General features: G+C 38.0%; 1 protein-coding gene across 2 annotated transcripts in view; it reads right to left on the reverse strand.

Annotated features, from left to right (window-relative positions):
* Positions 1–22,886, reverse strand: part of BRAF (B-Raf proto-oncogene, serine/threonine kinase) — a 179,541-nt gene that overhangs the window by 28,169 nt on the left and 128,486 nt on the right. The window contains exons 9-14 of one of the 2 annotated variants that reach the window (XM_044246723.1): positions 21,534–21,570; positions 20,095–20,214; positions 17,736–17,872; positions 17,358–17,475; positions 14,793–14,877; positions 13,328–13,504 (exon numbers count right to left, since the gene is read on the reverse strand). In XM_044246723.1, coding sequence (XP_044102658.1) covers positions 13,328–13,504; positions 14,793–14,877; positions 17,358–17,475; positions 17,736–17,872; positions 20,095–20,214; positions 21,534–21,570 — 674 coding nt within the window. The remainder of the gene's footprint in view (positions 1–13,327; positions 13,505–14,792; positions 14,878–17,357; positions 17,476–17,735; positions 17,873–20,094; positions 20,215–21,533; positions 21,571–22,886) is intronic. The other variant, XM_044246722.1, reaches the window with a different exon arrangement.

The raw sequence follows: 22,886 nt of genomic DNA on the forward strand, positions 1-22,886 counted from the left end.
CAATTTTATGCAGAGTTTGAGTTTTGACGACTGTATGCACTTGTATAATGACCAGCCACAATCAACATGAAGAATATCCATCACCCCCCAGACTTTCATGAACTTCTGCAATGAAATGCTCCTCAGTTCAGGCAAACCACTAATAGTGATTTCTGTTACTAGAGATTAGTTTTGTCTTTTCTAGAACTTCATATAAACAAAATCCATGGCTTCTTCGGATCAGCATAAGGATTCGAAGATCCGCACACCGGCCGCATGAGGCATTACAGGGTATGGATATCCCACAACTTAACCACGGACCTGTTGGACATTTGGGTTGTTCCTCATTTTTTGACAATTTTGAGTAAGATACTACAAACATTCAAGTACAAGTCTCTGTTGTTGACTTATGTTTTCACTTTTGGGTAAATAAGTAAGATTAGAATGGCTCATGTGGCAATTTTAACTTTAAAAGACACTGCCAAGTGGCTTTCCCATTTAAGATCCTTACCAAGAATGTGCAAGAATTCTGGTTGCTCTGTATCCTTGCCAATACTGGGTATAGCTGCTTTTGATTATAAGCATTCTAGTGGGTGTGTAGCAGTGTCTTATAGTGTTAATTTGCCCTTACCTAATGTCTAATCATAGTGAACATCTTTACATGTGCTCATTTGCCATTCTTATGCCTTTTTAATAAAGAACCCCAATCTTCTGTCCATTTTCTTGTTAGGCAGTTTTTCTTATTACTGAGTTGTAAGAGTTCTTATATGGTTCAGATACAAGTGTTTTAATTAGATAATGTATCTTGCAAACATTTTCTTCAAATTTGTAGCTCATCTTTTCATTTTTTTTTAAACAGTGTCTGTCTTTCAAAAGGCAAGTTTCAAATTTTGATTAAATCCCATTTATTAATTTTTTCTCATATGATCCTTACTTTTTGTGTCTTAAGAAATCTTTGACCTTCTTTAGGCTACAAAGACTTTCTCCTATGATTCTTTTAGAAGTTTCACATTTTCAGCTTTTAGTCTTTGATCCATCTCAAAATATTAATGTCTTATGTCCAGTAAGGGGAAGTGATTTATTCATTTATTCTATATGGATGTCCAGTTGTTCCAGTAATATTTGTTGAAAGGATTGTCTTTTCCACATGAATTGTGCCTTAGTGCCTTGTAAAAAAAAAAAAAAATCAACTAACTCCTCTTTTCCCCCCAAAACAACTGACCATAGACCTATGGATATATTTTTAGGCTTTCTATTCTGTTTTTTGATTTATATGTTTATTCTTATGCCAGTATCACATGGTCTTGATTACAGTGGCTTTATACAAACTTTTGAAATCTAACATAAAATGTCCTTCAACTTTTTCAAAATTGTTTCGACTATTCTAGCCATTGCATTTCCTTATATATTTTATGATCAACTGGTCAATTCCTACAAAAAAGCCTGCTTAGATTTTGATTGGAATTACAACGAGTCTACAGATCAATTCGGGAAGGATCTTAATGGTATTAATTTTCCTAACTCATGAACATGATGTTTCTATGTTTTATTTGTTTCCTAGCTGGGACCTACATTAGAGAGGGTATAATCTCCCTTTGGAAAATCAGACCTTCTAAAGTAGAACACTGGTCTAAAAAAACATAAAAGAGAATCCATTATAAACATGCAATACAAAAAACCATGTTGGGTGCCTGGGTGGCTCAGTCAGTTAGGCACTGGCCTTTTTGGCCTGGGTCATGATCCCAGCTGGGGTCCTTGATAGAGCCCCACACAGTGCTCCCTGCTCAGTGGGGAGTCTGCTTCTCCCTCTCCCTCTGCCTCTCCCCCTTCTCATGCTCTCTCTCTCTCTCCATTGCTCTCACTTGCTTGCTCAAATAAATAAATCCTTAAAAAAAAACCACATTACTCTTTGAAAAATTCATCTCAAACATACACAAGTCCAAAATCAGAAGCACAATATGTGTGTGTGTGTGTGTGTGTGTGTATTTACTTATAAGAGCAGGGTAGCTCAATGGAGGAAAGGACAGTCATTTCAATAAATACTGCTGGGATATCCATGTGGGGAAAACAGTCTTTAACTGTTACCTCATACTAAACCCAAAAACCAATCTGAAGTGGATTTAAGACCTAAAACCAAAAGCAAAAACTATGAAAGTTCTAAAAGAAAACAATTTCCACCACCCTTATGTACACATACAGCATTTTAAAGTTTTCAGGATATTTTTGCATCAAGTTTCATAACCTTCATGTTTCTTTGTGAGGCAAGCAAAACGGCAATAATTCTACTTATGTTGATGGGAAAACCACAGCCAAGAAGATTTAAATGACATAAAACCAGAGAGTTGTAGGGGAAAGGGCATGGGTTTTGAGCACTCAACACTTGGGTTCAAATTCTAACTACATCTCTTACTAGCCATAGGACCATGGGTACGTTACAAAATCCCTCTTAGCTTCAAATTCCTAACCCAAGAAATGGAGGTAATAATGAGCCTGAAGGAGTTCTTTCTTTTAACACATGTTTAGTGAAAGCCCTTGTGTGCTAAGCAACAGCTGTTCTAATCTTGGAACTAAAGCAAAAAATTCCCACCCCAAGGTGCTTACATTTTAGTACAGAGACAGAAAAGAAAAAAGATGTATTAGTAGAATATACAGCATCCTGTAAGTAGGGAAATGCTGAGTTGCAGGGGGTTGTAATTCTAGGGCAGGGAGGGCCTCTTTTCAAAGGACCTTTTGATTAAGACTGGAAGGAGAGGAGGGAAAGAGTCATGCTGATACAGGACAAGAGTATAGCAGGCAAAGGAACTAGCAAGGGCAAGATCCTAAAGCAGGGCCCATGTTCTAGTAATGGCAAGAGGGCAAAGAGAAGAAAATGAATTGAGAGAGGTAATAAGAAAGCGGGGGGGTTGTGGTGGTGGTTACTTTGAGGAAGTACTATTATAAGGACTTTGACTTTCTTTCTGAGTGAAATGTGAGACACTGGAAGGGGAGAGGAGCTAAGTCCCGAAAAGACCGTTCTGGGTGCTGTGTTGAGAATCAACTGAAGGCAGGTAAGGGAGGAAGCAGAGCACTAATCCAGGAAAGAGATAATGGTGGCTTCCATCAGAGTGAATAGCAGAAACGGTGATGAGAACTTGCAAGATTCCAGATACACTTTACAGAACGGAGTGAGGGGTGCCTGGGTGGCTCAGTTGGTTAAGTGTCTGCCTTCGGCTCAGGTCATGATAGAGCACCATGTCAGGCTCGCCTCTTAGCGGGGAGCTTGCTTCTCCTCCTACCCCTGCCTGTTGCTCCCCCTGCTCACTGGTGCTGTCAAGTAAATAAAAAAAAATCTTGGGTGGTGGGGAAAACCAGCGTGGACAGGAGTTTATTTTATTTTTTTAAAAAGATTTTATTTTTTTATTTGAGAGAGAGAGAGTGAGAGAGAGCGAGCTTGAGAAGAGAAGATCAGCAGGAGAAGCAGAGTCCCTGCCAAGCAGGGAGCCCGATGTGGGACTTGATCCTGGGACTCCAGGATCATGACCTGAGTCGAAGACACATGCTTAACCAACTGAGCCACCCAGGGGCCCCAGGACAGGAGTTTATAATACATTGGTTGTATGGTGTGAGAAAAAGAGAGGAGTCAACGATAACTACAAAATGTAGACATTAGCAGCAACTCTGACAGAACAGAGTTGCCAGTTACTGAGATGAAAGGAATGCAGGAAGGGCAGGCTTGAGGGAAAAGGTCAGGTCCTCAGTAGGAGACATACTAAATTTGAGATATCCATTAGATAATCAAGAGATGTGGAGGAGACAGTTGGATATGAGAGTCTGGAGTTCAGAGGAAATGAAGGGGCTGGAGACTGGCATACAAACGGTAATTAAATGGTATTTCAAGCCATGTAACTGGATGAGATCACCAAGGGAACGGAGATTCCTGGAGGGCTCCAGTATTTGGAGAGGTTGAAGAGTTGAGGGAGGGCTAGCTGAAAAGGAGCAGTAACTAGAAAGAAGAGAATATATCACAATATATAATATAATATAATATATCATAAAGCAGTGCTTCTCAAATTTTAACATGCATACAAACCATTTAGGGATTTTTGTTAAAATACAGTCTCCAATTCAGTAGATCTGGGGTGGCACCTGAAACTCAGCATTTCTAAAAGCTCCCAGGTGGTACAGATGCCATTCAGACTGGATCCTGAGCAGTGAAAGATGAAAGATGGGTTTCACTGGAGAAGGGTGTGATCAACCGCAGCACGAACAGATGGAGGACTGTGCATCTAACCACTGATCTACTGAGAGGTCTTTCGCTGGAGTATTGGGGTAAAAGCCTGACTGCAGTGGGGTCCAAGATAAAAGGGGAGAAGAGAAATTGTAGAGTAAATATCAACAACTCTCCTGAAAAGTTTTACTGTTCCAAGAAAAGAATGAGGTGATAGCTTGAGTGGGAACTGGAATCAAGGAAGGGGCCTCCACAACTTTCTTATTATGAACTTTTTAAGAACAAAGATGGAAAAGAACAGTATAATAATCACCCTACGCTAACCGCCTAGATTCAACAGTCAAATGCGCATTTTAAGAGAGATTTTTTTTTTTTAAGATTTTAGTTATTTATTTGACAGAGAGAAGAGAGAGCGAGAGAGGGAATACAAGCAGGAGGAGTGGGAGAGGGAGAAGCAGGCTCCCCACTGAGCAGTGAGCCCAACGTGGGGCTTGATCCTAGGACCCTGGGATAGTGACCTGAGCTGAAGGCAGACACTTAATGACTGAGCCACCTAGGTGCCATGTAAGAAAGCTTTTATTTTATGTTTTAAAAGTTTTTATTTATTCATTTATTTAAGTAATCTCTACATCCAACATGAGGCTTGAACTCACGACCCTGAGATCAAGAGTTGTACGCACTTCTGACTGAGCCACCACACATGCCAAGAAAAATTTTTTCAAATAGGAGAAAATCCAGTAGATAAGGAAAAGCTGAAGATGAATAGGGGAGATTTACTCAAAAGATGTTAGTGAGTAAGGGAAAGATGGGAATCTAGCACACTAAATGCAAGGGATGGCTTTCACTCTTACTTTAATAAGCCAGAAACTGAGCATAAATAGAGGTGGGTGGGTAGATGTGGTACATGGGGCTGCTTTTCTCAATGAAAAGCCAAGCAAAGTCACCAGCTGACTGTTCTTGGCAGAGAGGTGTTGAAGGTTTGAGGAAAGAGAAGGTAGGACATCATTTAGGAGAGAGGAAGAACAAACAATCTAAAAAAAAAAAAGAAAAGAAAGAAAGAAAGAAAGAAGTGTGGCTGCTGTATTACATTAAGGGCCCACTTGAGGTGTTGAAAGGACTGACTAAAATAGAGAAGCAGCAAGGTGTAGACAAGTATACGCTGGAGCCGAAGCGACGGGAGCAAGTTACACGATCTCTCTAAACCTTAGCTGCTTTGTAAGTAAATGGGGATATTAACAGGATGTACCTCACATCCTGCTGAGGATGAGGGCTGAGGGCTGCATGAGTTAGTGTACATAAAAGACATATAATGTCTGGCACATAGTTAAGTACTTGCTGAATTCATTACCACATATATATATAAAAAAAAAAAGGGCGACTGGGTGGCTCAGTGGGTTAAGCCGCTGCCTTCCGCTCAGGTCATGATCTCAGGGTCCTGGGATCGAGTCCCGCATCGGGCTCTCTGCTCAGCAGGGAGCCTGCTTCCCTCTCTCTCTGTCAAATAAATAAATAAAATCTTAAAACAAAACAAAACAACAAAAAAAAAACCAGGGACGCCTGGGTGGCTCAGTTGGTTAAGCGGCTGCCTTCGGCTCAGGTCATGATCCCGGCATCCTGGGATCAAGTCCCGCATCGGGCTCCTTACTCAGTGGGGAGCCTGCTTCTCCCTCTGCCTCTGCCTGCCATTCTGTCTGCCTGTGCTCGTTCTCTCTCCCTCTCTCTCTCTGACAAATAAATAAAAATCTTAAAAACAAAAACAAAAACAAAAACAAAAAAACCAAAGTCACAGTTGGTATCAAAAAACCAGAGGGAGAAAGTAATTTACTAGTATGTAGCAGAGGTGGGGTCACAACATACTGACTGACCAGTAAAGATCTATTTTCTGAGTGTTCTTACCGTGACTATGTATCCCTAAAATAAGTTCTATTTTAAAATTAAGAAAAACTGTACCAAAGGCAATCACTGTAGCAATCACTCATATTTCTCACCATAATTAATCCTGTTAAAATTTTTACACATAGGCCTTTCTTCAAAGTTTATACTTAAAAAACCTTATGAAAGTAAAATACAACATGGAGTCTTTTTTTAATTGAAAGACAGGAACAATCAGAGTTACAGGTAAAGCTTTTAAAAAGCCCGTCTCTCCTTGATAGCTGTCCCCTTCCGCCTTTCTTGTAGACAACTACTACCGAATCTAGTATGTATCTGCTAACCCCTATATTAATACTTTTGTATGCATACACACATGCGCGTGCGCCTAAAAAAATTATACATGTACACTTATGTTTTGTTTTTAAAATTTTAAGTGGTTTCATGCTTTAGCTTGCTTTTCTCACTTGACACTATATATTTTTTAAATTTTTAAAAAAGATCTTATTTATTTATTTATTTATTTATTTAAGAGAGAACGAGAGAGAGTGAACGAGAGAGATTGCAACAGAGAGAGAGAGCAAGCACAGAGGGAGAGGGAGAAGCGGACTCCCCACTGGGGGAGAACCCAATTCGGGACTCCATCCCAGAGCCCTGGTACCATGACCTGAGCTGAAGGCAGATGCTTAATGACTGAGCCACCCAGGTACCCTATATTTTAAAGCTGATACTGATACATACGTAATTCCTTTCTGCAATATTTTATTTATCCAAGTCCTCTGATGGACATTTATGTTTCTAATTGTTTACTTTTACATATTTTCCTGTGACACATCTCTTTCTATATACTATATCTTTTTTAGAACAAAACCTGGTAATTCCTGGGGATAGCTCAGGGATTTCGCATTTGAACAGAGACTTCTTAAGTGTCCCCAGCATGGCTGGCCGCGTCAGGTGTGTGCCAGTCAGCAATTCCCCCCATGTTTACTGACACGGGATTTCATCAGAATTTAGGTATTTTGTCAATTCCAATGGGCAAAAAATAGTACTTCTTTTAGTTTGTATTTTTCTTTCTTTTTTAAAAAAGATTTAATTATTTATTTGATAGATATACAGCGAGAAAGAGAATACAAGCAGAGGGAGTAGGAGAGGGAGGAGCAGGCTCCCCACTAAGCAGGGAGGCTGATGGGGGGTCGATCCCAGGACCTGGGATCATAACCTGAGCTGAAAGCAGATGCTTAACTACTGAGCCCACCCAGGCACCCCTAGTTTGTATTTTTCTGATTACCAGCATCCTCTTTTCTGTTATTATTCTTATTCATTAGAAAATCATGTTCACTATTATTCTTTGATTGACTGGAATTGTTTTCAATCATAAATACATGTTCACCATCTTTTCAGCTTTAATCTACCCTTCTGTCTTTTTTTCAGTTAGGTTTATTTTTAAATAAGGAAGGCATACTCTTCATTATTAAGAAAAAAAAATCGTGAGGGTTTGTCCCCAAGTTAGTTTTTATTATCTTTCTTCAGAATATAACACTTTTGTGTATAACAACAGACCACAACTTTGTCTTGATTTAAAATTCAGTAAATTTTCTGACAGAGCTAAATTAAAAATTATAGCATAAATATTGTACTAAAATTAAAAGTCTGGCAACGAAATGGCATGACAAATTGACCATTCTTGAAATTTCTTTTTTTTTTAAATTTTATTTATTTATTTGATAGATAGAGATCACAAGTAGGCAGAGAGGCAGGCAGAGAGAGGAAGGGAAGCAGGCTCCCTGCTGAGCAGAGAGCCCGATGCGGGACTCGATCCCAGGACCCTGAGATCATGACCTGAGCCGAAGGCAGCGGCTTAACCCACTGAGCCACCCAGGCGCCCCTTGAAATTTCTTTAGTAACAATATTCTTAAAATGCCTTGGCCCTTAGGCTGAATCAATGACTGTCAGGTGAGAAGATGATAAACATATTATACTGACCCTGATTCCTAGAGTGGGACTGTCACTCTCTACCCTGAGAACACCTTCACTCTCTACAGGGAAACCTAGGAATCAGAAATGATCTTTCACTGATAAAGAAGACAGAAACACAAAGAAAAAATGTCCCCCATCTGCTTATATCCTATAATCCAATAGAGGTGACACACTTGAAAATCCCAATGATTTTGAATCCCATTGAATTCAATCCCATTGAATCCCAATGATTCAACCTTCCTAATTACTGAAGGTTTTATATGATGACAGACTGCAACCCCAGCACCTCATACAGTGAGTTAGTATGCTCCTTACTCTGCTATACCCTCTGACTTCAAAATACATTTCAGAAAGGAGTCACAAAAGATCAACAACATCTGCAAAACACTCAGGGGGCAGACTATTTTAAACGAGGGCTTTGCAGAGAAGTTATTATTATTATTATTATTATTAGGCAGCTATTTAAATAGTCTGTGGACTGATCGGTTAGCTACATTTAGCTTGCTCTGTCCTTTGTGAAATGATGCAGGAGGACAGGGAAGGAGGGATCAGACATTTAAAAGTTTAAATAACTGCAAAGCATATAATTTGCACTGGACTAGGATATTAACATTTTAACATTGTTGCTGTTGTTGTTATTATCCAAATGTTCCTTATAAACATCTGTTCTTGCTTTCTGAATAAAAATTCTTCTTTTATCTGAGGAAACGGATAGATTTTGGGGGGAGGGGGCATCTCTGCTCCTTGTATTGTGTTTGTTTATCCCCAGTTGCCCTTTTATTTTAAGATTTTATTTATTTATTTGACAGAGCGATCACAAGCAGGCAGAGAGGCAGGAAGGGGAGAAGCAGGCTCCTGCTGAGCAGAGAGCCCGATGTGGGGCTCGATCCCAGGACCCTGAGATCCTGACCTGAGCTGAAGGCAGAGGCTTAACCCACTGAGCCACCCAGGCACCCCGCCTTTTTATTTTTTTAAGATTTTTATTGATTTATCTGAGAGAGAGAGAGAGCATGAGAAGGGGGTCAGAGGGAGAGAGAGGAAAGGGAGAAGCAGACTCCCCAATGAGCAGAGAGCCCAAAGTGGGGCTCAATCCCAGGACCCCAGGATCACGACCTGAATTGAAGGCAGATGCTTAACCAACTGAGTCACCCAGGCGCCCCCCTCATTGCCTTTTTAACTCCCATTTGTTTTGGTCTCTGTCACTGGCATTCAACACTTTAGCACCTGATGTTTGATGATCCAGAGATAATGTCTTACTCAGAGTGAAGGTCCAACGAACTGCCTGGAAGGTCTGAGTGTACAGATGGGCTTCTTGTTTTTGAACTTTCCTGTACTGGTGTAGGTGGAATGTCTGAGGTCACTACCTCTGGGTGTGTCCTCTTGGCTGTTAAGTTTCTTCAGAGAAGACTCTCCCAATCTCCTGCCTGAAGGGGCAGGTTTCACTGCCAGCTTTCTGGGAATCACCGAAAAGAGAGTGCTGCGGACTCTCCATTCATCCTTCAGAAATCAGGCACTCAATCCGCCTGCTGCGGGCAAAGTACCCAAGTCCCTGTTCCAGTCCAGACATAACTGGTACTCCTCTCTCCAGAGAGTAAACGTCTACTGTCAGGGAAGGCATGAGACAGTCACCCAGTGACACAGAGTGGGAGACGGGATTCAGAGAAGACTGCCTTCTCACTCACGTGCTGTCCCTCTTCTGAAGATACCTGACACTGCCAATTCCTGAGACTTCCTGAGGAATCCCTGGTATAAATAAGGCTGGTTTTCATTTCCCCACTGACAACTAGGGATTTAGCTTTTTTAGGTGTATTAAGTCCATTACCACTTCTCTGTCAACTTTCTGGCTTTCGAAATGTTGTTTGTTTCCTTCCTCTCTTGTTGTCTCCATTCTTATATATTCAGGCTTAAAACAATTCCTTGATTATAGTTTCAAGAGACAGCAAAAATTTGTCACCTTAACTGAAAACCCACATCTGCCAAAGCCTTTGGAAACTAAAGATGTGTTAGTATATTTAACTACAGTTGCGTGTTACTGTCTTATTAAGAACGGAAAGGAAAAACAGGAAATGTATCTTCTTTGATTAAAGCTGATAATAAAACAACTCTTGCTAGAAGGCTTAAAATTTATAATTAATACTTTTTTAGCTATTAAAACTGGGATAAACTGATAGGACAATCTGCATTCATACCCAGGTATACTCATTATACAGTTGGTTACCAAGTATTTCAGAGTAGACAGAAGTCAAGGTTATGCTTATAAAACTCAGACTGCACAGCAATGGGAACATATTGCCTCTTCAGTGACTATTCCCCAGACTACAGAACTACTCCATTTTGATAATGTTATCTCTGTGGTCACTTCTTGTCTTTATCTGTACTGGCAGTTCACTGACCCATCACAATTTCTCTCGTTTTTTTGTTTTAAGATTTTATTTATTTATTTGACAGAGAGAGACAGTGAGAGAGGGAACACAAGCAGGGGGAGTGGGAGAGAGAGAAGCAGGCTTCCTGCTGAGCAGGGAGCTCAATATGGGGTGCGATCCCAAGAGTCTGGGATCATGAGCTGAGCCGAAGGCAGATGCTTAACGCCTGAGCCACCCAGGTGCCCCCCATCACAATTTTTTTTTCTTTTTTAAGATTTTACTTCTTTTTTTTTTTTTTTTTTTAAGATTTTATCCATTTATTTTACAGAGAGAAATCACAAGTAGATGGAGAGGCAGGCAGAGAGAGAGAGAGGGAAGCAGGCTCCCTGCTGAGCAGAGAGCCCGATGCGGGGCTCGATCCCAGGACCCTGAGATCATGATCTGAGCCGAAGGCAGCGGCTTAACCCACTGAGCCACCCAGGCGCCCCAAGATTTTACTTCTTTTTTTGACAGAGAGAGAAATCACGAGCAGGCAGAGAGGCACGCAGAGAGAGAGGAGGAAAGCAGGCTCCATGCTGAGCAGAGAGCCCAATGTGGGGCTCGATCCCAGGACCCTGAGACCATGACCTGAGCCAAAGACAGAGGCTTTAACCCACTGAGCCACCCCGGCGCCCCCCACCTCGCATCACAATTTCCGATACTATTCTTTGTTGCTTCTGTGTATAGCAAAAGCCTTTCCCCTTTGTTATTCTTTTATTACTCTTTGACTATTTTCCCTTTCATTGATTATTTTTTCATTTTTTAAAATTTATAAAAATAGAGCATGAGGAGGGGCAGGAGCAGAGGGAGAAGCAGACTCCCCACTGAGCAGGGAGCCCAACATGGGGCTCGATCCCACATGATGTGCCAGAGACAGACACTTAATCAAATGAGCCACTCAGGCGCCCTAACACTTCTGTTTTGATATGAGAAAGATCTGGCCTCTCTCTCTTCCAGAAGGTAAATCTATCAATAATATGTGCAATCATTCTTTCATTTAACAAATATGTATTGAGTATCTATTATAGGCCAGGCCCCGTACTAGGCATTAGGGATAAAACAATGAGCAAATCAAAGTCTCTCATCTCATACAGCTTGTATTCTAGTAGGGGTGACAGACAATAAACAACTATGTCATATAGAGCTGGGTCGTAAAACAAAATGGGAAGAAGTAAAAGAAATGACTTCTTCATGTCACTTCAGTGTGGGGTAGGAACACTAGTTATATAAGGTGATGACAGAAGGCTTCTTTTATTTTTTATTTTTTTAAAGTAGGCTCCTCGCCCAGTGTGGAGTCCAGCACGGGGCTTGAATTTAAGACTCTGAGGTCAAGACCTGAGCTGAGATCAAGAGTCAGATGCTTCACTGGCTGAACCACCCAGGTGTCCTGAGAAGTCTTCTATTAAAAGGTGCTGTTTGAACAGAGACAGAAGGAAGAAGCTCTATGGATATTTGTGGACTAAGTACCCCAAAGAGCAAAATAACAGGTACAAAGGCTATAAGGAGGCAACGGGCTTGGCTTGCTAAAGAAAACTGTTGGGATGGGAGCAGAATAAGCTTTTTTTTCTATCAATGTTTACTATTTTTGCCATGGTTTACTCTCTACAAGACTTTAATATACCTTTCAGATTTGAACACACTCAGATTCTAACTTATATGAGAGGCTGAAATTGTTTTAAGTCTAGTGGGTAAGTGGGACGATTACTGAATAGGTAATCATTTGCTGCAATAAGCATTTTGGCTGAACAGAGCCTTGTAAACAATCCAAATTATAGATACACTGCCTAGTTTGGACACAAAGAGGGTGACAGTTCAGCAGGAAGATGTAAAAGCCAGATCTGATTTTGAGTCCTGGTCTTATGCTTACTTGCTCTGTGATCTTGAGTCATGGCCCTAATAGCAGTACACAGATACACTTTTACCCTTTTATTCTAATTTTAAAATGTAAAAGAAGCATAGTGAATATGGGGAAAGAATAATGGCTTGGGAGTAGGATTCTGAATTAAACACCTTTGCTGCTGCTTATTAAACGTGTAGCCTTAGACAGTCACTTAAAAGCCCGAATTTCCTTATCTATAGAGGCAAATAAAAATATGTACTTTATAAAAGCATTATAAAGATTAAATGACATAATGATGCATGTGAAAGCCATTTGTATATCATAAAATGTAAATTTAAGATACATACATACTTTTAAACTACCCATAAAGCTTTTAAACTTATATCTTACCCATTTAAAATTCATCTAAATGCTTTCAAAATTTATTAAGTTTTACTTGATTTATCTTTTCATTTGTACTTAAGAGTTGCATGTAAAATTTATCCTTCCCAGTTGGTTCCCTATTTTGATTGATGATAAATTCTATTCAAATAACCTTTGATCTTTTAAATTACATAGCAAAATTCAATGCATATGAACGAATCAGCTTGAAATCCCCAAAAAGGATCAGAATGCAGATTTTCATTTAAATTTATTTCACTCAGATGACCATTTTGTAAAGATAAATATGGGTATATGGAGAAAATAATTTGAAAGGATAACTTAACAATCATTTTGTACACTTCAGTAATTGTTAATGACTTTTCAGTAGGGTTTTTTTGGTTTTTTTGGCCTGTTTTGTTTTCTGAACCTCTACTGCTAAACCACTGCATGCTAAGCATAAATTTGCAGTCATGTATTTGCTATCAAATACTTGAAGATAGTTTTTGAAGATTGTACTAGAGATACTATTTTATTTCTTAAGATCACATGGTTAGGCATTAGTTAAAAGTGTCCATTTGTTACCAGACAGTAATTTAAAAAGGAACCCAAAAGAGTATTAGCTAAAACCTTTAAAATACCATCAGTGGTCTCAAAAATATTTTACAAGAGATTTAACAGAATGGAACTTACTCCATGCCCTGTGCAGTCTGCCGTGCAATATCTATAAGCTTGATCATCTCAAATTTGGTCTCGATGATGTGGAGATGGTGATATAAGCTGGAGCCCTCACACCACTGGGTAACAATAGCTAGTTGGGGCTTTGTTGAATAGCCCATGAAAAGTAGGATATTCACATGTCGAGTTTTCCTGGAAAAGGAAAAATGTCAGTAAATACTAAGGTTGATAAAACTTCAGAAAATCTTTAAAAAGTCCCCAAACAGACTAATTATCAGTAAGATGATGTTAGAAAAAAGTATTTTAAAAAAGACAACAGATGGGTGCTTGGGTAGCTCAGTCAATTAAGCATTCGACTCTTGGTTTTGGCTCAGGTCATGATCTCAGGGTGGTGAGATGGAGCCCCACCTCCTACTCTATGCTCAGTGGACTCCTCGTTCAGTGGGAAGTCGGCTTGAGATTCTCTCCCTCTGCCCCTCCTTCCACTCGTGTGTGCACACATACTCGCTCTCTAAAACAAATAAATAAATCTTTAAAAAAAAAATAGGACAATGGAAGGATAAATTAAGAAATGACGGGCGCCTGGGTGGCTCAGTGGGTTAAGCCGCTGCCTTCGGCTCAGGTCATGATCTCAGGGTCCTGGGATTGAGTCCCGCATCGGGCTCTCTGCTCTCTCTGCCTACTTGTGATCTCTCTCTGTCAAATAAATAAATAAAATCTTAAAAAAAAAAATTAAGAAATGACTTTAGGAATTGTCTAAGCTAACATCCTACCCCTTTCAGAAAGGCCTTAAATTTTAATATACTTCAGATAGGCAACTGGAGGTTGCTTAAATACCTTTAATTACGCGAAGTTCATCACTGAGATTGTAGCTTATTTCCCTCACCACTCCCATTTTTTTTTTTTGTTTGTTTCTTATGTGATTCTAGTCTTAGAATTCTTTGGGGTTGAGAAAAAATCATTTCCCTACAACTTCCAGCACTGGCTTTCCTTTTCTGCTCTCTGGAATAAAATAGAGTAAGTCTGTACCCTCTTGAAAATAATGGCTTTCAATGGACCCAAATACCCTGAGTTCTGTTAATTGTTTTTCCTCTAAGTTGTAGTACCAGAATACTCCTCGTCTAAGTTGTCCTTGCCTGGATATACTTTAGTTTGTTCATGATCCTCAAGTTCCATGGCTGATACAATCTTTAAATGTGTTCTATAAGTTTAGAATTTTGAGAGCATTATTTTGCTAAGTGGTGATATGATTTCCCATGAACAGAATATTTTATTTCTATTAATTCAGTCTAGGATTAATTTTTCCATCATTTACACCATATAACATTGTATACCACTTGAAGAATATAAAGACAAAATATACTCAGACAAACTCCATTTTACTCACTTCTAGTAAAACTGTAAAGCCACCATCAGCTGTCACTGGGAAAGAGAAGATGAAGGTAGCTTCTCTGGAAAAGAGTAATTCGCACATGCTCACCTGAGTACTCCTACTTCATTTTTGAAGGCCTGTAACTGCTGAGGTGTGGGTGCTGTCACATTCAACATTTTCACTGCCACATCACCTAAAAAAGAATTGTCATTCCAAATGTCATTCCATTTTTTTAAAGTTAAAAAATATTTTAAAAAACCTGTTGGGTATTTTCCATTAATTACCATGGCCTTATTTCCATACCATTATTAAAGAGCAAACAATGATATCTCAACTTCCCAAAATGCATTACTTTTCTAAGGATAAAAACTAAAGGAACGAAATTCCTATATTAGTATTTCAAAAAACCAATGCAGGGGCGCCTGGGTGGCTCAGTCGTTAAGCCTCTGCCTTCAGCTCAGGTCATGATCCCAGGGTCCTGGGATTGAGCCCCGCATCAGGCTCCCTGCTCAGCAGGAAGCTTCTCCCTCTCTCACTCCCTCTCCTTGTGTTCCTGCTCTCACTCTCTCTTTCTCTGTCAAATAAATAAATAAAATCTTTAAAAAACAAACAAAAAACCAATCCAGAAAAAGGGCCAACATTGTTTTTCCCCTGGAAATTTAGTTTAACCAATTAAGTACCCATGGTATTTTCCTAGTTATTTAACAATATTAAACTAGATACTTTTATTAATTGAATGTTGAAACTACCAATGACAGTCCCAGTGAAGCTTGCCTGAAAGAGAAAACCGCAACATTTATCAGAGTACTTAACATGTTTTTCAAATCCACTGATTGCATTCTTTTGCTTAGGAATATTATTTAAATTATAATTAAAAAAAAATTTCATGTGAAACAGGTAGAACTCTTACACATTGCCAGTGGATGTGTGAAATGGTACAACCACTTGAAACATCTACTAAAATTGAACATATGTATAATTAGTGGCCCCACAATTCTTTCCTAGGTATACACCCAGCAAAAATGAAACATATGTTCACCAAACATGTACTAAGAATATTCACAGCAGCAGTACTTGTAATAGCCCCAAACTGGAAACTATTCAAATGCTCATCATACAGTAGAGTTCGAAAAAGAAATCACAGTTATAGGCACATAATCAATACTACACAGATACAACTACATACAATAATACAGATGAATCTTGCACTGTTTTGCAGATATACTATACTTTGATATAATTATTGATTTTTCCTGATTGCCAAAGTAATATAGTAAAAAGAAATTTTTTAAAGACTCTATTTATTTGAGAGAAAGAGACACAGAGAGAGAGGGAACACAAGCAGGAGGAGTGGGAAAGTGAGAAGCAGGCTTCCCACTGAGCAGGGAGCCCGATGCAGGACTTGATCCCAGGACCCTGGGACCAAAGGCAGATGCTTAACAACTAAGCTACTCAGGCTGCCCGTTAAAAAATATTTTGAAACATAAAAAAATTAAAATCTCTGATAATCTGTCACTCAGAAATGATCTTTGTTAACATAGTGATATACATCATATTAGGCTTTTATGTGTATGCAATGTGAACATTTATGAATACACATGAAAAGATAACCTAAAAAGATACATACGAAAATACTGATGGGTCTTTTTTTTTTTTTTTAAAGATTTTATTTATCTATTTGACGGACAGAGATCATAAGTAGGCAGAGAGGCAGGCAGAGAGAGAGGAGGAAGCAGGCTCCTTGCTGAGCAGAGAGCCTGATGCGGGGCTTGATCCCAGGGCCCTAGGATCATGACCTGAGCTGAAGGCAGAGGCTTTAACCCACTGAGCCACCCAGGTGCCCCTGATGGTCATTTTTAATTTTATGTTATATTATATTTATTGGTAGGCAGTATCATAATATTATACATGCTGCTTTATAAAATTAAATATACCATGGACACCTTTCTGAATCAATAAATATAGATCACACTATTTCATGCCTATATAATCATATATGGAGATTATCAATTCATCCTGTCCTCTATTAATGAACAGGTAAGTTTATTTCCATTTTTCATTAATATTAAGTCTCTAATGAATATACTTGCACATACATTTGTTTGTTTCTGTTCAATTAGTTGTAGTTCTAAAAATGGAACTGTTAGCTCAACATACACACAAACTGCCCTTCAAAAAATTTGTAACAATTTATTTTCCTACTAGCACAGTCACAATCATAGCAATAAACATGATCAATTAAAAAAAAAAGAATCTGTTCACTTGAGAAGCAAATAATGATTTCTGGTTTTTGATTTTATAATTCTTTGATAACGAGAGAGGCTAAACATTTTTATATGTTTACTGGCTATTTCCTCCTTTGGGAAGTACGCTTTTAATGTTTATTTGTGATTTATAGTACAAACCAGCAAAAAGACTTCAAAAAGAAAAAAATCTTGAGGTACAGCTCTCCTAGAGAACTGTCATCTTTAAAAATTATTATTCTAATGAGTCTTGGTTGCTGTGAATCCAGTTTTTACTTCCCATAGTTTTTAAAGAAACCCTTTGGAGGACTCTTGAATCTGAATAAAATAGCTTAATGTTGCATCCAGTAAATATTCCCTTTGATATTTTTCTATTGAAATGTTAAACATGTCCTGTTTTAACTTGTGTGCAACTGTATGAGATACATACCATGCCACTTTCCTTTGTAGACTGTCCCAAATGACCCGGATCCAATTCTCTGTCCCACTGTGATCTGCCCATCAGGAATCTCCCAATCATCACTTGAATCCCGTCTACCAAGTGTTTTCTTGATAAAATTTGTGCAGAAGTCAAGCCAAAGCAAACAAAAAAGAGAGAGCAATAATCAGTGTATAGGAATCCTTTAAGCAGAAAACTTAGAGAATTATATATAATAATTATATTTATTTCATTAAGGGAATTCTGTGTCACATATTGACATATCATACATCACTATATATCATTAAGTCTAAAAGGTGGTATTACATTTAGCTATGACTTGTAAAACAAAAGAACTTAGAGGAACAAAAAGATATCATATATTCTTACCATTCGATTCCTGTCTTCTGAGGATGAAGATGATTTCCTTTCCCGCTGAGGTCCTGGAGATTTCTGTAATGCTTTCACATTAGTGAGTGAGCCAGGCAATGAGGCAGGAGGGGTGGCAGACAAACCTGTGGTTGATCCTAAGTTAGTGAAACGAAAAATACGTCTATTAAAGGAGGATCAAGTATAATAATTTATTGGGGGCAGAGGGTGGGGAGAAATTTAGACTTCTTTTAAAAATGCAGCATATGTTTAAATATACACCTTTTGGAAATGACAGCCAAAAAAGAGCCTCATTTGGTGATTTGCACTACCATTTCTTTAAAAGTTTTCTGGCTAATTGAATGACTTTTCTTTTTTAATTTAATGACTCTTAAAACATCTAATTACAGATACAAACTTTCCTTATTGGTACAGAGTCCAAAAAAAAAAAAAAAGAGTTCAATACTACAACAATACTCCCAAGTTTTGGTTTCTTTGATGATTAAAAAAGTAAAATCAATTTAAAAGCTTATATATATGTAAAACTCTGTAACTATTTTATGTTACCCTCTATAGCCAATCAATATAAAAACAGATGGAAACTCCCAAAAAGAAACATACTATAATAATGGTCTTAATGTTAAGAGTATTTGGCTCTATCATTTTAGCCACTAAAACTTTATAAATCCTATACTGTTTAACTATACTATTTAACTCTTAAATAGTTGTAAATACTGGTGAGTTCATTGGTTCCTGGATTCCTATTCTACTAAACAAAGATCATTTGTTACCCGCATAACAAACTAATATTAACTAATTAATTAGTTAGTTAATGTAAACAAACCCAAACAGGTTTCTCAAGATTTTCTGAAAAATTGCTACCTGTACAGAGTGAGAACAAAGTGCACGCTATGGCCTCTTGGCCAAGTTGCTACAAATGGAAATATCCCATCAACCAAGTGAGCCCAACAGATACACTGAAGTAGACTCAGGGGGCAGGGCCACATCCTTTTCCAAATGCTAAGCAAAAATCTCACGTTCATCTACTGGGTTTAGAGGGAGGGGTTCAGGCCAATGACTCCTAGCAGGGCCTGAGTATAGCTAAGTAAACTGAGATGTCCAATAATATTTGCATATACAAAACAAAAAGATTTCCAGAGAATTTTTTCTTTCTTTCCTTCTTCTTCTTCTTCTTTTTTTTTTTTTTTTTAAAGAAAACTACTATTTGGAGGTAGGGAGGTGTCACTATCTTTCAAAGAATAAGGATACACCAATGCATACATCTCAATCTTAAAACTATAGAATTTTATCTTTACTATATCACACATGTCATCACATAGAATTTCCATGATCTAACTTGCAATTTTTTAAAAGAAAATGGCAGCTGAAATGTCTGTAACTAGAGGATAATCCATTTTCACTGGTAGCTTTCAACATCCTAAAGCCTTAACTGGCTGCTCAGGCCTCACACTCCTATCTACTGAGGATGGCACTCAACTACTTATTTCGGTCACACTCCTCAGGACTCAGGACTTCTAGCCCATTCTGTGCATTTTATGAGCAATAGGTGGGCCAAGAGAGCAAAAATCTGAAACACCACCACTAAATTCAGAATAAATAACAGAAAGTAGCAAAGGCAGTAAATGGAAATCTTTAAAAATATCTACAGCAAGATGCCTGTCTGAATTTTGACTTAAATCTTTAAAAATCGAGAGTGAAATTATACTATTAGCTTTCCCCCTCATATTAGGGCATAAGTGAGAGCGTCAATCCTCATATTTTCTAAAGTATGCTAAAGTACCCCAAATATATTATAGACCTTTTTCTAAGGCTCCCTACCTTTGATTTAATATAAAATGTACATGTCCTACATTTAAAAAAAGAATACTGCTCTTACAGAAAAATAAAGCCAAAAGTCTAGCAAAATCTCATAATTGGGATTTCCATTTTTACTTTTTAAAAAACCACACAAATTGATAACAAATATTAATAGTCATGAAGGTTACTGCCTAAATGGATTAAAATAAAAGTAATTCAAATTGAAGGACACCCCCGCCCCAGCATACATTATTTATTGCCACCCACTGAGTTTAAGAAGTTATCAAGAGCAAAAAGTAAATGATATAACAAAAAACAAGATGGACATCTCAGCACAGGATTTTCTTGCTTTCAGAAATTTATGACGGACAGCATACAGAAAGCTTGTGGTAGTGAGTTATGTGTGAGGCACATTCAGAGCATTCCAGCCAGGCCAAGCAGAAATTTAGTACTGAAAACTCTCACACTTACAAACACACGCTGTGAGGGTGAGGCACAAACAGTGTCCGTAGTTTATATTTAGTTTGCTTTGGGTGAAAACAAGAAAGAAGAGCCCAACTACCTCTGAACACTGGGCCAGGCTCAAAATCAAACACTATTTCACTGGGGACAGAATGTAGGAGGGGACTGGGAGTCCGGGATTGGCATTTCCGAAGACAGCGCATCAGCTCGTTCAAAGGGGCTGTTAGAAGAGAAAGAGAGGGGCAGGCAAACACAGGAAGACAGACACAAAGAAGAAATGAAAGAAGTCATGGGAATAAATGAGCTGAAGCCTGCTTCACAAAGTAATTCTGGATGTCTAAAAATTTCTGCTTGTTTTCATAAAATCCCAATGACTTTTTATAAAGTGACTCATAACAAGGACAAGAAATGCCATTTGATTTTTGCTAGTAGGCAGGCAGTTTGTATGACTAAGTTAACTCTGTGATGCTAACATGATGGCAACATTTAAATGCTGGATGTATTGGGCAAAATTATCAAAAGCCACAGTCATTAAGACATATGAAAGTCAAACTTGCAGCAACATTAATTGGCAGGTTCACGGAATAACAAATGGAAAAAAACCACAACGTTCTTATACAACGTTTATTCAATATAAAATATCTTTTAAGTCTGGGCTTAGATATTTTCAAGATAAAGCAGGTCACAGTGAAGAGAATGACTCTCAACAAGATAAACAGGTTTTTCCAAGTCTTCCTTATTAGACAGAAGACAGCTGAAAAAGCAAGCATGGAGAACCACCTGGGAGAAATCTTTATGACAGTTTCAAATATCATTTTTGGGAAAACCTTATATGGGGCAAAATCTTACTTTAAAAGTACTTTCTTAAGCAATGTTTTATGTCCCCAGTTTTCACAGAGTGCTAGAGTGAATATTTGATGAAAATTCTGCTAAGAAATCTCAACTCAAGTTCTCATTTTATTTACTGGACAGAATAAGAGGACAAAAGGATTTCTCTTAGGGTTCATTCTTTATTATGTACATTTAGAATCTTTCTAGAAACCTGAAGAGAAGAGGCTGACAATTCTATCAAACTGAGAAGTTGTGATAGGCAACCTAAGGGATTCTCCCTGAGAATGATTAAAGAAAATCAAGTTTTAACTGATTCTAAGCTCAATCATTAACAAGTAGAGGTATTAGTGGAGGCTCCCAAAGGAAATTTAGCATCTCAGTTTTGGAGATGGTTAGAAACCAGTAGTGGATAAAACAGTTAAGGCCCTCTCTTTGATGATTTTAAAATTGTGGATAATACATTTAAGACTCCCTTTTATGTCCTCTTTTTCTCTACTCATCTTATAAATCAGTTAGTATTGTATTAGATATAAATGACAAGTAATAAAGTAAAGCAAAAAATATTTGGGGCTTTCTCTACACATTTTTCTCTGTGTCTGTGTTTCATGATAGAAGCAAATATAAAGGAGACAAGCAGCAAAGCAATTGCATTTTTCCCTGAGGTTTGTTTGTTTATTTGTTTGTTTTTAAATGGAAATCACTACTTACCTCCGTCACTACGAAACCCTTGGTCTCTAATCAAGTCCTACAAATAAACAGTAATGGATATTTATTCAAAGAATATGGTAAGAAAGTAATAGCAACACTCAACTTTTCACTAACCATTAATAGAAAGGTTAATTCAAAATAATACCTATCTTATAATGACTTCACAAAACAGAAAGAATATGAAATTAGCTGGTGAACCTGATTAACATTTGGAAGCACCTACCAAACTAACCCTATATTGAAGGGATTATTAGTCCTGATCAAACGATGAAATCCAGTTCAGGCTATTCAAAACCAATGGCTGTGTCACTTCTTAAAAAAAAATTCTAACGGCACATGTTAAGAGCCATAAAATGTTCATACCCTTTGATCCTGTAATTCCACTTCTGGGAATTTTTCCTAAGGAAATAATTCAGAAGAAAAAATGATATGCACAAGGATGTCCAGTGCAGCATTATCCATCATACTAAAAAAATCAGAAATAATTATTTCCCTATTACAGACATACCGACATTTGGGTTGAGTAAATTATGGCACATCAATTTAGTAAGTATTACGCAGCTATTGAAATAATTATGAAGCTTGTATCATGAAACATGTTTACAATATGATAAAAAAATGAAATGTACATGGATCACAATTATAAAAATACAGATGTGTAAGGGAACATGGGAAGGGAGAAAATCAAAATGGCTCAAACAAGGGTTTCGTTAAAATCTGTCTTTATGATTAAAACACAGCTTTGTACAACAGACAATATTGGGGGTGGGGAACGAAAAGTTTACTGGCATTGCGTGGACCTTCACAGGCAGAACTTCTTTTTTTATCCAGTTTAACTTAAATATGAAGGATCGAATGGCCCCAGATGTCTCTAAACAGGCTCAAAAGCTCTTTGCAAAGAGGCGGCTTTTTGTTTATAGATTAAGACCAAGAGTAAATTCCACAGATGCATTTCTATCATGTATTACATAAAGCCTTCAACATCTTCTACAGAATAACCAACAAATACTTATATATCTGGCAAACAGGGTGCTAGGCATTAGGGGTTGTGTGGCTACCAATAAATACAAAATCCTAGTGGTGTCACTAACTTTGTGTTCTTGAGAGAGTTTGTAATCTAAATGGAAGAAAGACATACAAACATGGAAGTTAAATAATAAATGAATAGCTTAAGAAAAGAAAAGAGGTGCCAAAGAGGTTTAGTTAACTGCCAAATAAATAGTATGGGTGAAAGTTTTTTTTTTTTTTTTTTAAAAAGATTCTACTTATGTATTTGACAGAGAGAGAGCACAGGCAGTGGGGATAAGCAGGCAGAGGGAGAGGAAGAAGCAGGCTTCCCATGGAGCAGAGAGC

Source organism: Neovison vison, chromosome 4 (assembly GCF_020171115.1).
Source record: "Neovison vison isolate M4711 chromosome 4, ASM_NN_V1, whole genome shotgun sequence".
In the NCBI taxonomy this organism is placed as follows: Eukaryota; Metazoa; Chordata; class Mammalia; order Carnivora; family Mustelidae; genus Neogale; species Neogale vison.